Here is a 16,642-nt window from a genome sequence, read left to right on the forward strand (position 1 = left end):
GTACAGCCATGGACAAATGAAATGAGAACGCACAAATAGGAAGATGAACACACAAATAGCACAATTTCTTTCCGTGCAAGCCAAATTGTGGCATAGCTCCATAACAGTGAGAAAGCTTAGAAATGTGACTTTTCGAATATATACCGCAACCGCGTCATATGATCTCCATAAATCATATTCTTCGATTGTGTGTCCTGGTTCCTATTTTTGTGTTCCCCTTTTCATTTGCCCACAACTGTACAAAAAGAATGCTGCATGGTGCCCTTACCTTCTTCTTGAACTGCTTATTTTTCTTGAAATCTTCCAAGATTTTCTTCACTTGACAGTCACATTCCTTTTGCAACATTTCTACAATGGTGTGGAGCCTGCCGTGACCTTCCATGCGAGAAGATATGAAATACATTAGTAGTAGCCCAGCATGACAGCACAGGTGGCTTCACATTCAGAAACATGTAAAATATTAAAATTGTGCACGCGCATTTAAAGAAGCCATAAAGACAAAATTCGAACAATTTGGTGTTTTACAGTGTACCCAGCGCTTGTCCAGCAGCCAACGATGCTTTATCCACTGAGAAATAAAACAATGTAAGCCAAAATTTTAATTCTGCTCTATTAAATGTTTCGTCTCTCTCTCTCTCTCCTGCTGCATCGTGTGTTTAGTGACATCAGCAATACCATATCCAGGGAAAGTATTTAAAATGAATGTTAGTATGTTAACTAAGGCTGCAGCAAACAGCGAAACATCCTTTGCTGCCTTGTTTACCGTCCGTACTTCGAGGTGGCACTACAATACTGCTCAGGACCACTGTTGGCATTCCTTTCGCTTTTCACCGGATTTGTACCTGGCTTGTTTTTGTTATGGTTGGTAGTAATCATTTTGTGATGCATTGGGTATGTTCGACAAACAGGGTCACGTAAGGAAACGTCGCTTACACCAACTGGCCAGTGTCAAGTCACACAAGTCCAATGCTCCAGACAGCTGTGCAGCTATGATAGCATAATGTGAGCAGCACGTCCCGGTGCTTTCAAGTGTACATGTTCGTACGTAACTTGCATTGCTTACTCCCCGACTCTTAAAACTAAAAATATGTGCAGTAAATTTAAGCCGAAATAGCTCATTCTGCAAGCTTATAATCCCTGCTTAATTTGCGTCAGATTTTGTTGGCCTCAGCCAATCACAACAAGCTGCCCGAGGGTGCCGCATACCTATCCTCTGTTTTCCTTATTATACAGCTTATTTGAGTGAAGTTTGCGTTAAAGGCGGTGTTATTTCAAATCTTTCAAGGCAATCTTTCAAATGAGCCAAACTTGCATTTTGTCTTCAGAGCCCCTTTAACAAACCTATGCTAGTGCATGTCGAGTACACTGACAGGCATGTTAGCTAGGTACAGAATTGTGGTGTACGAAAAAAATTTTTAAGAACACTCATTGAGAAATAGGCTTTTACGTAACTCAACACTCCCACATTAAAAGTAACATGATGAGAAAAATAATTACCATAGTAAGTTTCTACTAAAGGCTGATGAATTTCGATGGTCCTGGCAATCCCTTCGAAAAGCAGTGTGACCGTGTCGGCATAAATAATATTGGCCCTCTTGTCCGTGGAACTTGTTGCCTGAGCTTGCTTCAGGTTCTTGTGCGCTGCTTCAGAGATCTGCAGGAAGGACAAACAGAACTGTAATGTTGACGACTGCCTCGAAATTTACACCTCGGAAATTTTGGTGTCAATCAAAATGGGTGAAGCGCTAGATTGAAAAATAATATGGGACATTTAGGATACTCGCTTCTTTTTTCCTGTATCATTTTGTCACTTTTCATGATGTGGCTCCAATGTTGGACTAAGGTGTGTTGCAATCAGTCAAGGCTGGTTTCACTGAAACACAATCCCAGGTAGCGCAGCATCTACTGAAAGGGGATTACCTGCGAGCTCAAGTAGAGGGAAAACTTGTGCAGGCCTTCGTCATGTTGGTTGAGCAGTGGGAAAATTTTAAAGAAGCGCTCCACAGAAGCAATGTCCCCTTCATTGACAGCCTCCTTGAACTTTTTCATGACTATGTGACGCAGCCGATTCTCAGCTTCGCGGAGGGAAGAAAAGGCCTCTTCCAAGCTGCTTCCTAGGAGGAAGATAAGCCACATAACCTTAGCAAATATGATTGTTATGGCCACACAGACATTCATACAAATGCTTTGATTGCAAACAAAATTCCTTCCAACGCATTTACGTTATAGAAATACTTCCTATAAGAAACGATGTTACGCTTTGTAACAAGCCATTAAAAAACTGTGGACTTTTAGCTCTTGCTGTGCGAAGTGTCAACAGTGAAAGCTGAAGCATGTTTGTGCAATGAGGACAAAATGTGCAGGGTGCCATCGTAGCTGCGACCCGTTGGGTTACAGTATTACCTCGTTACAACAGACCAGGAAAGTGATCACGATTTCAGTCTTCCGTAAAAGAAGTATGAACAATTCAAATAATGTTACTACAAACTTTGATAGAATCATGGATGGGGTCTGCTATAACAAGAGTTCCGTCTTGTCAACTACTAAGAAACAAAACTGAAAGAAAAAGAAAGTATGCCGGTCATTTTTCAAAATTTAATTACAACAGAAACAGGTTGGTATTTAACTCTTTCATTACCACAGGAAATTGGCCAATTTTGAGGGGTCTAACAAAACATTTTTTCTGTGCAATACATACTGGTTAGGCACACATTGCAGTGATATTAAATGCAGATGATTCCATGCGCTTTCAAACAACACCAGTTTTAATAATGTTTTCATAAATTACGATTGCAAAAAAAATTATCAAATTCGAAATTTTTGTTCAGGCGTCGGAGAAAATAAAAAATAAGAAGTTCTGTATAATAACCCACCAGCAGTAGAAAAAATTTAGAATACACATTTTGTAGGAAACATTTCAAAAACCTGTCCTAGAAAAAAAATTGAGTTGCGCGATACAATTTGTCAGATATAAAAGAAAATTTTAGCATGCGTGGTGCCCGGGTCTTGCGGTGAAGCCCAACCTCTATTTCAAATTTTGCTGTTTTGGATGGTTCTCTGGAATAAATCTGGTGGTTTGACATCATTAAAAGCCCCAGTTAGCCTCCACGTGATGTAAAAAACACCTTGTCAATGATTATGACCAGCACAATATTGAAGGCAAGCAAGTGATGCGAAAAAATCCGCTTGGAGTTGAAAACCAAACTCTGTGGTGGATGCTTATTGACATTCTGAACATCACTTATCAGTCAGAACTTTATTTTGCGGTTTATTATCATGTTCTGACTCACTATGATAGCCCTGCTTGCAGGAATAAGGTACAATGCGCTAGAATCGTGCCCAGCAAGCTTTCACCAAGCCGCCGTCGTGCTATGAAGTGGCCCAGCCAGAGTGGCCCAGGAGAAAAAAAAAACTGTCTATGAAATTTGAGCTTGAAAAGTGTGCACAAACCTTCTTGGATGTCAGCTGTTGATCTTTTCAGGACAGACTCATCCAGGCTCAGAAATCGATGAATGTGTGCTGCTGCCTGCAGTTAGCATAAACACAAGACAGTGACAAAACAAAACTAAAGCTACAAAAGCAGCCAGGAGCTTCACTGACTAAATTTGAGTGGCATACCTGTTCATAGTCTTCATTCTGTAATGCAGTCTGGACACCGTCAGTGCAGAACTTCAAGTCTAAAATATCTTCAACTCTTTGGACACATTCCGTCACTCGGCTCTATGCATACGGCAAGTAGTAAATGAAATCAGTGCACAACTTGAAAAAGCACCGACACAAAAGTTTGGTTTCTAAAAACTGACATTGTTCACTTCCAAGTGTTGCTTATAACCAATTTTAAACCAATATTACTGCCACAGTGTTTAAAGGCCCAGAAACGGCCTGGCTAAGCCGCTCTGTGACATCAAACTAACTTAGGGAGGTGTGTGAGATGGAAGCTTCCAGCCGGTCAGACTCTGTCCCTTTCCTCTCAGCGACCTCCTTTTTAGTCACAAAAAGAAGTCGACAAGTGCATGCATGGCAAAAATAACAGCACTAAGCAAAAATCTGGTTGGTTTGTGGCATCTTTTCTTTTGTCCCATTTCGCCCTGTTGGCCGGCCCAAAACAGGGGCAGTTTCAATCAGCTGAATGTAGAGGGACTAATTTTAATTTGATCTGGGGAAGAAGTGGGATGCCTTGGTTGCTTTTGAAGCCAACAACAAGGCTGGCAGCTTGCTTGGGCAGAAAAAACGTGATGACAACTTGCCTTAAACCACCCCACACCTGCTCCCATAGGCTCTCAGCTGCTGAATAACAATTGATGCCATGAATTGCCTTATAATCCATAATCAGCAGCCCGTTGACCTGTCTTAATTTTTGCGTTGTAGTTTATGAGCAAGAAGGGACCCATCAGAGCGAAATGAACATGACAGGCAATAATTCATAGAAACCAGCTTTTAGAATTGCATAAACATTTACAAGAAATATTTGATTTCCATTTCATTCAAGATAGTCAAATAACACTATTTTTATTATGAACCTTCAGTACACAGCTAGTGGACATCATTGCTCACAGAGACTAGATGTCCAATGAGTGAGTCTGAAGGGAGGGCAACATTTACTTATTTGCCCTAAAGGACCAAGGCATAACCGAGGGGAATGGATAAAACAAATAAATCACGAAACAACTCTCTGCAGCGCTAAAAAAGACCGCGAAAAAGCATTGATTTACAGCCTAAGTGGTCATAAACAGACCCTGCAGACCCTGCATAACTAACCTTCATGCATAACTAACCCTGCACAACTAACCTTTATAGACCCTGCATAACTAACCTTCACACCAAATTTTGCGATTCTTATTAAGGCAACTTGCACTACAGCAGTGGTCCAAAAACTGCCATCAGTTATGAGCGGAGTCCTTTCCCCGAGAGCTCACAGATTATGTTACTAGATGCCAAAGCTTCTCACCTTTGCCACATCTAACTGTCGAACCTTACTGCTGATGTTTTCAGCCAGTGTGGAAGTAAACGATATCATGTTGGCAAGCTGCTCTGCATCTCCGTAGACTAGCTGAAATGTTGGTCTGGCAAAAAAAAAAAGAAAGAAAAAACAAGACCATTCAGAGTTGCACGCCAGCTTTGTTCCAAGAGAGGGGACACTGAAATTTACACACAGTGCAAAAACAATAAATTACGTGGTTTACTGCTGACATCCGAACAAGAAACATCACAACAGGCAAAATTAATTACGAGCTGAAAGAGGCACTGTTACAGTAAACTACTGCTAAGACAAACTGAATAATGCCAAATTCTCGGGTACGCTGAACATGCCACCTGGACATCAGTTGTTTCCATAAAAACACAATAAAAAACTCTTCCTTTCATGAGCACAGTGTTTTCTTTGATAGCCCCCTTCCCCCTACATTTTTCCTTACTGCCATTGTGGTTTGTAATGGCTTGAACAATCTGATATTTGGTCCAAGTTTCCCAACAGATTTTATAGTCTATCAATTTGACACTGTATTCAAATTCAACTTTCAGATTCAGGTTATGGGGTTTAGTGACCCGAAGAAACACCTGGTCTATGAGACACGCCGTAGTGGAGGGTTCCGGATTAATTTGGACCACCTGGGGATCTTTAACGCGCGCCGAAATCTCGACACATTGGCATTTTTGCTTTTTGCTTCCTTCAGAAAAGTGGCCACCGAGGCCGGGAATCAAGCCTGCATCCTTGGGATCAGCAGCACTGCGCCTTAGCCACTGAGCCATTTGAGCAGTGTCGAACTGATTAACTATGATTGTACATAATATGAAACGATCCAATTTTTAGAGTAATTTTGAAGGAGGAATATGCACCCAGCAGGACAGCAGCCCATACATCATTCAAATGTCAAACTTTGAGCTCCAGGAAGTGAAAAGTTGCATAGTGCTCCTTCTTACAAGAGGCTACATACTTTCTCTGTGTAGGCATTTGGTTCTCTTGGCAGCTTGTGAAGACAACTGAAGGCTTAAGGAAGAGAGATCCTTGAGGGGTTGCACTACGACATATTACAGAAACAGGCCCTAAAAAACACACTTTCATGTGAGCTGTGTTCACAAAGTGTACATTTTTTGTATCCGTTTCCGTAATACGTCCCAAGCACACACTCAATTATGTTGCACCAACTAGCTCGACACCAAGCTTTACCTGAGGAGACAGGTTTACTCGTGCTTGTGACGCTAAGGCCCTGCTATTCAGCAGGTGCAAAGAGGTTCACCAGTGCATTTGTTTCCACACATTGCTACGAATCAACATGGGAGCTGTGGCCGAACCGCACAGGAGCACCATATAGCTGCACCGGCAGAAATGAAAGTAGCAGAACAAGCATGCGAGCCTGCCGACGATGATACTCCATCTGTACCTTTAAAACCCACTTCTTTCAACGAGGCCAAGAGAACTGTCCGTACCGTATTGGTCTCGGCAATGGTGCCGACAGCAGACACACCTAAAAATATTAGAAAAGAAGAACTGTCACTCCAGATCCATGTGATTGCACTGCTTCTGCAGCAGCTCACACGAGCTGGTAGTGTGCGAGAGACGCTGCCAGGTGCATCTCTGCTATCAGCGCCATTGCTCATACCATTACGCTGCGAAGAATTCCCTTGGCCGTGTTAAAAGAAGTGGATTGAGAGGTATAGATGGCTTATCACCATCGACAGGCGCGCATGCGTGTTCAGCTCCTTTCGTTTACCGCCGGTGCAGCTACACGGCGCTCCTATGTGGTTCAGCCACAGCTCCAGTGTTCCACTTAATTTTGACGGCACATGTAAATGTCAGTCTGGACATCACTGGAGAGCACACATGGTGTTAACAATGTTTCTGCCGTTAAATTGCCGGTAATAGACATAATTTTGTCATTTTCAGACAGATAAAGGGGAAAAAATAAAACTTCACAAGGCCCGGTTCATTACCCAACAGAAAATTTCCCATTTTAGGGTTAACACAAATTTCAGTGCTGTCATGAAAACCTGCATATAACTAAAACAAAAAGAGCTGCAGAATGTGAAGCTGCATACCTCTACAGGTGGCATATGGAGAGAGATTGTTAGCCAGATAAACTGACTGCAGGTAAACTTTTAATTTTTCTGATCACGAAGGAATTTTGAGTTAATGGTGCCCACATAGGCTGGCCATGGCGAGTGTTACACATACTGTGCAAGAATTGGTACTAGACATGCGAAATACTTTCTCAGACATTACAGCAGTGTCAACTGATGTATCAGAATTGGGAAGAACACAATGAATGATTTTCTTCACTTGTGGCACATTTAAAAAAGGAAGTTTTTTTTTTTAATTTTTATTTCTTTAACAATCCCAATAAATATCTTTTTTAAATATTGCTCCACCGTGAAACTATCTAAGACTTTTTTTTTATTTACAAAAGTAAACCTAAAACCACACATCAAAATATTTTGGTCTCTTTGGTTCACCTGAATTTTGGATAAGTAAGGAGCATGGGAAAAGAGAGGGGCAATGAACAAGTGCTTGTTTGTTGTCCCTCTCTCTGTCCGTGGTCAGTCTTTTTGTACGGTGAGCATTCCAGTATACCGACTAGCCGGTACACTCACAGTTTTAAATGACAACATGAGTGCATAGCATTATAAAACATATTTAAAAGGCCGTTAAGTTTTCAGCATTTCATGGTTCTACTGCTGTGCTTACAAGCCCATTACAAGTAGATAAGACAGGTTGGTTCAAATCGCATTCTGTTCCCTGCTAGCAGGCACCTGCAAACATTCAGGCTAAGTGCGAAATGTGAAAACCAGTGTAAATGCGAAAATCATTGATATCATAACACAGGTAAAGTGCCATATGAACACAAATATCTTATAAGTTGTATTCACTGGCGGGGCGTGCATGCCGGCAACCATGTGTGTCGCCTTAGCAACGGGGACGCGCAGGCTCCAGTATGGCAGCGCATGCATGAAGCCGTCCCAATGAGCTCAAAAGCACTGCCTCAAAGTTAACTGCTGTTTCGCACAGGGTCCTTAGCCTACCTGTCAAGACACGAGTGAAGTCGTCGGCACAGATTAGCTGATTGCCAGCTGCCGTGTTTTGGTATCGGCTACGGATTGCTCAGCTCTCGGCGAACACTTCCACTTCGGCCGTTCGGCCACTTGCAGATAGATGTCGCTAGTCTTCCAGCTTACTATGCACGCACTGCTTCTTTATCCCTGTTTTAGCGCCAAGTAATTTTTGTGTTTCTTCTTTTTGTGAGTAACTTTTGTGTTTGTGTTTCTTCTTCATCCCTGTTTTAGCGCCGAGTAATCAAGCTTTTGTTCTTGCTGTATTTAATCGGCACGCGCGTGAACCTCACAATTTCTTCCGAAACATTATTTGGCTTTTGTACCGAGTGATTCTGCCATGGCCAAGGTGCGGGCACACCTGTGTCTATATCCGTACTTGCTGCACCGTAGGAATTTCATGTGCCGCGCCTGTATTTGCAACCGCGGCTCCATTCTCTGGTGACGATGCGGAGTTCTCTAGGGCAAGTCGAGCATCACCACACAATGCCACTGCTATTATTCATGTCTGCTGACACCACAGCTGAGAATCGGTGGGTAACAGCACATACGACGAACGCCACGACTAGCTTTTTTTTTTTTTCTGCGAGATGCAGACGCATGTGCAGACACGGTGGGCACTGTCATGGCGGTTTTCGGTATTGCCAAGAGAACAAATCGTCCGTTAAACTCTTATGGGAACACCATCTAGAGCGGAAACTCAATTGTATCTCTAGGACTTCAGCAAAAGCAATGTGGTGATGCTTGCGTAATTTAAATATTCATGCTTTTGGTTTTATTTATTTAACACGTTTTATCCCCATCGGATGTATCAGCATACCCAATGTTCAAATTCACAAGAAATTGGAAATAAAATAACAACATACGTCCGCTTGGCAACCAAAATATAGCAGGCGTTCGAAGGGGGCGGGGCACATGAAGCTCTTAGATTTAAGCAGACGACAACTCAGCTGAGTGATGACAGTTGTAGATAATTTTTTGGTCTTGAACCCTGCAACCCTAGCATGGAGACCCCGTATGACAACCTGCTATAAATGATCGTAAGGTGGCTTACAAGATCTTGTGAATGTTGGTGATCTTTGCTTCCAACTCGGTCCCTCGAGAAACCAAGCCATCCAGAGCCTTGGTTGCTTGTTCCTGTGACAGAAAATTCTCTTCCGCATGACGAATGAAACGACACCGGTGCTCAGGCAAAATTAAAGCAGCGACCTATGGTTCGAAGAGAAGTCTATAAACAAAAAAATGCATGGAGATTTTTATAACGAGAGCATTAATGCTTTGCTCACGGCGTTTACAGTCCGCTACCATCCCAATATATGATTACACTCCGCTCAAAGAGCTTACATTTTGCGCCCCCCAATATATGATTATACAGTTGAAACAATAAAATTGAGGCACCGCGATTCAACACTACCTTGACACCTATTTTCCCAGCGAAAAGAAGATCCAGTGCAACAAAACCCACATAAAAAAAAAAGAAAAACTCGCGTCAATCGAAGGATGAAACTAAGAGACGAAAATTATGAGACAAGACTTGGGTCTGAAAACAAGTTCGGACAACGAAACCGCGTAAAGGGTGTTTACATACGCGAATTCCTGTGAAGACCAGAGCAACGTTTATAGAACATGCAGACACCTATATCAAGAAAAGACCCGAAGCATCGATTTATATTTACCTCTTCAAGGGAAAGTTGTTTGTACATAGTTTCCGCTTCTTCAACGGACGATACATTGTAAATGCGATCACCGCTCATTCCTAATCCATCCACAGAAATCGCCATAGCGACACGTGACATGCCACGCGCTGTTGCCAATGGATATCCAAGTTCACGTCAACAGCCTACATAAATGAATAAATTGCCATAAAAATACTTTGTAACTACACAAAATGTAAAAATTGTGTATTTAGGGAAGTTAGTTTTTCCTGTTTTATTATTACGTTTAAAATATTGAGGTTTAGGTTTGGATTGTCACAAATAAAGTTTTAACAGAAAGCCGTGTTAGTTCATAATATTGTTTCTTTTATGTTATTATTTATTAATAGTTTTTACACAGCCCTGGCAAACTACTGAATTACATTTTCAGTCATCTTATGCTCATATTCTACTGCGGCTAGTAACTAACCAGCTGTTTCAGTTTCGCCAATTTTTTTATTTCTCTATGGTTTCGCCGGTTTCACCCATGGTACACCGTACACCTATGAACCTAGTGTAAAACTGTGCTCTTGTGGTTTGCACAGCGAAAAAGCGTTAAAACATTAAGGTTTAGGCTGGTATCGTCTGGACTACGTTTGCGTATAAATAGTGAATTAATGTCTGTGAACGCAATGGCCATTGTGCAAATACTTCGAAAGCTTTCGTCCAAGAATTGTCTTGCGGGACCCGCGATACTACGTAACCTCAGATGTGACCGAATACGCTGCAAGCATGTAAGTTTCTAATAGCGGCATTGGTTTTGGCATCACCCTTGATAAGTAGTTGTGATATCTGTAAATAATTATGTTTCGTATTTGTGCTCACCAACTCCTGGTATGTGTTGCTGAGCGTGCCGTACACTCCCTAGTAGGAGGTGGACGTACAGCAAGTTGAATTTCTTATGAAGCTTACAAAGCTGCAAATCAATTCACGTGCATGCCGTATGTTTTTTTCTTGTTTCCAGCAACCATTCGACGTGAGCGTATTGCAAAGAAGGTGCCTATCAGCATCAGCAGCGAGGAAGCGAAACAATGACGATGAAAGAAGTCCGAGCAAAACGTTGGTCTACCTCGGCTCAATTCGTTCCACAGTAAAAATGGTGAAAGGCCTGTCCTTAACCACCAGCTTTCTTGGCATACTGGCACAGCCAATCCTGCTTCAGAAGCTAAGTGGGTCGTCATTGGCAGCCACTGTGGTTGTGGTCTCGTTTGCGTCGTTCTTCATCTTTGTCACCCCTCTGATGCTGCATCTAATCACCAGGAGGTATGGTCTGCGTTTTTATACCGACTCACCCGTGTCGTGTTCGTGCATGCTTGCTTCCTGCTACCTGTGTTTGTGAAGGATTCCATTCTGTGATGCTCTCTGCGAATATTTTCCAATGCGAGCTTTTTCAAGTCACTTCCCGTCTCTCATCTTGGCCATGAGCACAATTTACCCTTCGGAGTCTAATATAAACGTGCAGCTATTGTCATGACATCAGGAAAGCCAGACACTTTGGTTTCTGACCTTTGTGTTCAGTTACATTTTATCATTAAGGTATGACTCGTTTCTTGTTTAAACTGCTTTGCACAGCTAGTAAGGCTACGAACTAGACTGCGACGCGACTCTTTTATGATGAAAATAGGCCCAACAGCGGAACAGCTTTTGTCTTCTTCCTTATTTGTCTGCCCCCTTTCGCACAATTCCTTCAACCTATTGGTTTTAACTTAGACAGTCAGAAAAACACCATTTACAGTAAAAGCTCGTTAATTCGGATCTCACGGGACCGGGAAAAATTTCCGAATTATCCGAATGCCGAATTAATGAATGAACAGGAAAAAACGCTAAAATCACGTTGGAGAAGCATAACTTTATTTGCTGAAGTATTTTGTAATAGCCGTCTACTTTTTCGCGCCTATTCCGGCTGACATTACAATTTTTCTTAACTCTTTCAAGTGACAACAGCACGCAAACTGTCTGAACGGCTCAGGCAAACGTCCTCCAATATCAAAAGCGCCTCACAGACTTCTCGTGAAGTGCGATGAAGTCGCGGCTGCACCTCCTCGCATGACTCTTCGTCAGAATCGTGGTCTTCCTGGGCGCCCGTGACATCATTAGTAATTTCTTCATTGTTCAGGAGACCAGCATTTGTCCGAATTAAGCGGTGTGGGGCCGAATTCTGACGAATTAACGAAGGTTTGGTCTTATAGACTAACATGCGCTTTGGCCGGGACCAATAGAGCCGTCCGAATTTCCGAATTAACGGGTGTCGAATTAACGAGCTTTTACTGTAATTAGTCTTTTAGTACTTACCTTTATCGTTCCATTTTAATATGGTTCCATGCATATTGACAGCCAGCACGGGGCTCAGTGGCTAAGGCGTTGTGCTATACTTAGCATGAGATCACGGGTTCAATTCCCTCTTGTGGCGTCCATTTTCTTGAGAAGGATAAAACAAGTAGGCCTGTGTGTCAAGATTTAGGCACCCTTTAAAGATTTTCAGGGGATCTAATTTATTCCGCAGCCCTTCACTATACTGCTCCTTATTGCCCAGGTGCAGCTTTAGCATGTTAAACCCCAATTTTAACGTGTATAGTCATTTAGCAAGTGCATCTTTAGAGTGTCAAATTGGTGCTGCTGCTTTTGAAAGCCACCTCGACGTCCTTGATGCACTTGTTCACGATAATGACCTTGTCATTGTAGTGCAAGGTGTACTTTTTTGAAATGTGGTTTCATTCTCGCATTTATTATTGCTGTTCTGTGCTTGTTGTATTATGATTCTCGTTGCACTGCAGTTAAAATTGTAGAATGGTAGCAGTGTTCATGATATGATGCCTACAGCGCTGTTCATGCATCATTGCTGAACGTTGCAGTACGTGTTAAAAGCCTGCTATCATATCATTCTTGTCCCTATTTAGCTACAGGTTCTTTGTAAAGATACCCGCCGTGGTGGCTCAGTGGCTAAGGCGTTGTGCTGCTGAGCACGAGGACGGGGGTGCGATTCCCGGCTGCGGTGGCCGCTTTTGTGATGGAGGCGAAAAGCAAAAACGCCCGTGTGTACAAGGTTTCGGCGCGCATTAAAGATCCCCAGGTGTTCAAAATTAATCCGGAGCCCTCCACTACGGCGCGCCTCATTGCCTGCGTTGCGTCGGCGTGTTAAACCCTACAATCAATCAATTCTTTGTAAATATATATTTGCTTACATACCATCAGAGTCCAAGGGCAGTGACGGAGGGAGGTGGGTGGTTACAAAGCATTATTTGAAAATACAGTAGACTCCCGTTAAGACCAACTCGAAGGGACTGTAAAAATTTGTTCGTGTTATCAGAAATTCGTCTTAAGTGGAGGTTTTTTGCATTGGGGACGTTACAAGGGAGCAAAAATGTTGTTGTTCTTAACCGAGTTCGCCTTAATAGGAATACACTTTATAGAGCAAACAAGAATATAATTTTGAGCACCTCTTCACACAGAGACACTAGACTGAAAAATCCAAGGTTTTTTGTTACAGGAAGTGGAAATTGATTCCAGCTAACAGAGAGAGGTGCTGGGTATGAATGAACCATGAAAACACTGTATGACACAGTGGAATGCCTACTTAGTCAGTGGTCAGCGTGCTGCCATGCACGATGGACTGGTTAGAAACCTATCCTTAAGAATGAAATTGTTGGTATATTTTTGGAAATAAGCACTAATGGGATATTTGCCTGCAATGTTCGAGTAGTAGTAAAGATAAAGTTGTCTTTATTGCGGTGACAATTGACATTCAAAGAAATTCAGAAGTGTGAAGCAATATGAGTGATTTTAACCTGCCTCCAGTACAGTGGTGAGTGATTCTACGCCAGAATACCACACAGATTCTGTATATTTAAATAATATGTATGCACAAGGTAGCTAAAGGTACTTGCAAATATTTTGTAATTAGAGTCATGCTTGCAAAACCAATGTCTTACATACTGCCAATAAACCTAACATACCAGGTTGATGCACTGAAAGAGCTTATTGGTACTGTTTATGTGGATGATATATCTGGGATTGAAAAGCTTCATTATAAATTACAAAACAATGCAAGTTGTGCTTGGTGAAGTTGAGCGACATTGCAAAATGGTTCTTCTTCCTTTTTTTTCCCCGGCAGATACGTGACTGAACTCACATATGACCGGGATACCAAGGAGTTTAGTGCGACGACGCTGAGCCTGTTGAATCGCAAGAAGAACATTAGCTTTGTTGCTGATGATGTGAAAGTGCCTACAGTCCCCGGTCCTTTCACAACCCTTCTGGCTAAAGGCCGCCCATTGTTTGTAGAAGTACAAAACTTTGAAGATGCTGATGCCTTGGAACACTTGATGGGATATGACAAGCCTATTGACTGGCAAATGAAGGAGCCGCAGACTCAAGAATGTGCACAGGAATCGTCACAAAAAAAACAGTGAACCCAGTGTAACCCTAATCAAACATGTCAATTAGATAGTAACATATCTTATTTCATAGATGTTCAAAGCTGAAAGAGTTATTACCAATTCTTCTGTTAGTGTGACCTTTCGCATGTAACGCAGGGAGAGGCAGTGCTTTATACCAGACAAAAAGTTAGTGCTTTTTTACATACGTAATGTATGTGACGTCTGTCTTGTTAATTTTGGGGGTAACTGTACCATTTGATTACATTGTTTAGATCTTAAGTGTTCTCAGGTCTACAAAGTTCGTGACAAGATATTTACATTTATAGTTGCGTGTCTGTAGATTTCTGTGTGAATAACTTGTGAAAAAGGCTCAAGATATTCTGTCTAGAAGGCATTGCAAATGGTTTTACCTTTTTAGAAAGAGCAATGATGCACATTTTACATGATATTTCCTTCTTTCGTAGAAGTTCTGAGGTCATGTTTACAAGTAAGCATTTGTTGTGTTCTAACCAGTGCATGATGCTTAACCTGAGCTGTTTAGCAAGACAAGTGTGATGTTTTTGGAACTCGTATGTCAGTAGTGTTGTGTGGAAGAAAGCAGGTCATCACTGTATCCTCCCTGTTGCACTTTTTGCAGCCCCACAGCTTATGGAAAAAGTTCTTTCCTTCCTTTATTCTGCAGGAAGGGCTTTGTTAAACCTGTAACGCAAGCAGGTGCACTAAGCAGAATTTCGAATGTATAGTAGGAAGGAAGAAATTCATCCAAAGTTGCACCCCATGCTTGGGGTGTTGTGCAGCACTTTGATAGATAAGCAGTTGACCATCTATGGCAAACTTTGATGAAAAATTGTGTATTTGGGCCAAAAATGAGACATACGACACTGGCTTAACCATGCTGTTTGGTCCTCCCGACTTTTGTTTGCTCCGCCTGCCCTACCAGCTGTAGTGGAACCTTCGCCACTCCATGTGGATCCCGGATACAAAGAGAAGCGTTTCTGTGACCCGCATTGCGATAGAAGTGGCGGATCTTAAACAGGGCAATAACTGAACCATGTTTGTTATTCTTATAATATGGCAGAAACATGGTGATCGGCTTGTTTACTGCTTTGTGTAGGCTTTGGCTGCCCGCAATGCGGCGTTTCCCTTGTTTGTTGTTATACTCTCACCTTCCTGATCCATTTGAAAAATAGTATTTCACTTTTAATAATGCATTTGTAAAGCATGTTGGCCAGTGGAAGTGCATTAGTGTGTATGTTGAATAAAATTTTGTAATTTCATGATGTGTATGTTTCAAAGGATGCAGATGTAGGCAAAAGGCAATGAAAGTTGACTAGTTGGTCAGTAAACTTGTGAAAAGTTAGACTTTGCAGTCTCGTTGTGTTCAGGTGAGGCACAAGGCTCTGTTGCTGTTCTGGTCACTAGCAGATGATGCAACTGAAACATTGCCACTGCCCAGAACTTCGCGTGTGTTGTGGCTGAGCTTTATGCAAGTTCTAGTGTAGGTTCAAGTGCAAGGTAGCAGTAGAAACCAGCTGTTTGCCACAAGTACAGCTGCAGCGAGTACAGTGCAAAAGGTAACAAATGAGAGCTTCCACGTGCACGGGCAAATAAAGCTACAGTTGGTTCTGTACGTGCCTTGCTCTTTCTATGCAATGGCTTGTTTATTCGCAAGTTTAGTTAGGGGGCTATTTTTGGTAGTTTACTAATGAAACTCGTGGAATTTGGCTTTACAGGTACTTGGTGTCATTTGATATTGAGCTGTCAGGAAGGGAGAGAGAGAGACAGGGAACATCACTTCATTAAGATTTGCGGGTTAATGGTGTGAGGTGGTAGGGGCATCGTGTTGCAAAGTTTGAATAAAGACTAGATGAAACTACCAAACATTTGCATTGTGTAGCAGCTTTGCAGCAAAGACGAAATCGATTTCTGGTGACAACTGATTGTAGCATAATAAATTTTAAATTGTTTCACTCATTACGGTGCATTATTCTCATCATGTAGCAAACAGTTGATTGATTGAAGGGAGGACAGAGCAGTGCACCAGAAACGATAACCAAGATTGCTGCTTCCCTCTCATTCAATCCTCGTGTCTCGCAGAGCTACTGGATACGTAACATCCAGGTACTAATGTGTTTTGGAATTTATCAGCAGGAAAAACAACACCAGATTTATGTCCAGTCAAGAAAATGATAAACTGTGGATGATATGAGAAAGTACATGTGTCGCTGCATAACAGCAGCTGCTAGGGTTGTGCAAAAAGATGCCGAACTTGCACACGGATATATAAGGGCCCACACGGCAAGCCACTATCTCCGAAGTACTTTTTATCTCTGTGAGAGGAGGTTTTCTGTATAATGCATGTTGCATTATTTTATAAGTGTAAGGGAATACGCAAGAAATCAAATTGGGTTGAGACAAAAAGCTTATCTTTTGGGGGTTTTTTTGTTTGCGTCGTGCTGGCCGTTTCAGTATGCACGTTTCATATTTGTTCAGCTGAATAAAAGATATTTGCATCACAATTAGATGACA

General features: G+C 42.0%; 2 protein-coding genes across 3 annotated transcripts in view; one reads left to right on the forward strand and one right to left on the reverse strand.

The window, feature by feature from the left end:
• The window catches only part of Cog4 (conserved oligomeric Golgi complex subunit 4), a 45,028-nt gene extending 35,161 nt beyond the window's left edge, over positions 1-9,867 (reverse strand). The window contains exons 1-8 of one of the 2 annotated variants that reach the window (XM_077686654.1): positions 9,720-9,867; positions 9,098-9,180; positions 4,949-5,063; positions 3,619-3,720; positions 3,451-3,526; positions 1,921-2,114; positions 1,498-1,654; positions 269-375 (exon numbers count right to left, since the gene is read on the reverse strand). In XM_077686654.1, the coding sequence (XP_077542780.1) occupies positions 269-375; positions 1,498-1,654; positions 1,921-2,114; positions 3,451-3,526; positions 3,619-3,720; positions 4,949-5,063; positions 9,098-9,180; positions 9,720-9,839 (954 nt within the window). In that variant the 5' untranslated portion in view covers positions 9,840-9,867. Of the gene's footprint in view, positions 1-268; positions 376-1,497; positions 1,655-1,920; positions 2,115-3,450; positions 3,527-3,618; positions 3,721-4,948; positions 5,064-9,097; positions 9,253-9,719 lie in introns of both variants that reach the window. The other variant, XM_077686652.1, reaches the window with a different exon arrangement.
• Positions 9,868-10,216: 349 nt separating this feature from the next.
• On the forward strand, positions 10,217-14,330 carry LOC144155307 (transmembrane protein 70 homolog, mitochondrial). The gene is made up of 3 exons (XM_077686655.1): positions 10,217-10,471; positions 10,702-11,000; positions 13,849-14,330. The coding sequence occupies exons 1-3, from the start codon at positions 10,355-10,357 to the stop codon at positions 14,144-14,146; spliced, it is 714 nt and encodes a 237-aa protein (XP_077542781.1). The 5' UTR covers positions 10,217-10,354; the 3' UTR covers positions 14,147-14,330.
• Positions 14,331-16,642: the final 2,312 nt, after the last annotated feature.

This window comes from Haemaphysalis longicornis, unplaced genomic scaffold (genome assembly GCF_048455015.1).
Source record: "Haemaphysalis longicornis isolate Haplotype H1 unplaced genomic scaffold, Haemaphysalis longicornis Haplotype H1 scaffold_1, whole genome shotgun sequence".
Classification (NCBI taxonomy): Eukaryota; Metazoa; Arthropoda; class Arachnida; order Ixodida; family Ixodidae; genus Haemaphysalis; species Haemaphysalis longicornis.

Bases quoted from the DNA above. Each gene is read 5' to 3' on its own strand.
- LOC144155307 (XM_077686655.1), top strand. From the start codon at position 10,355: ATGTCTGTGAACGCAATGGCCATTGTGCAAATACTTCGAAAGCTTTCG. The intron at 10,472-10,701 runs GTAAGTTTCTAA...TCTTGTTTCCAG, and splicing joins ACCGAATACGCTGCAAGCAT to CAACCATTCGACGTGAGCGT. The intron at 11,001-13,848 runs GTATGGTCTGCG...TTTCCCCGGCAG, and splicing joins CTGCATCTAATCACCAGGAG to ATACGTGACTGAACTCACAT.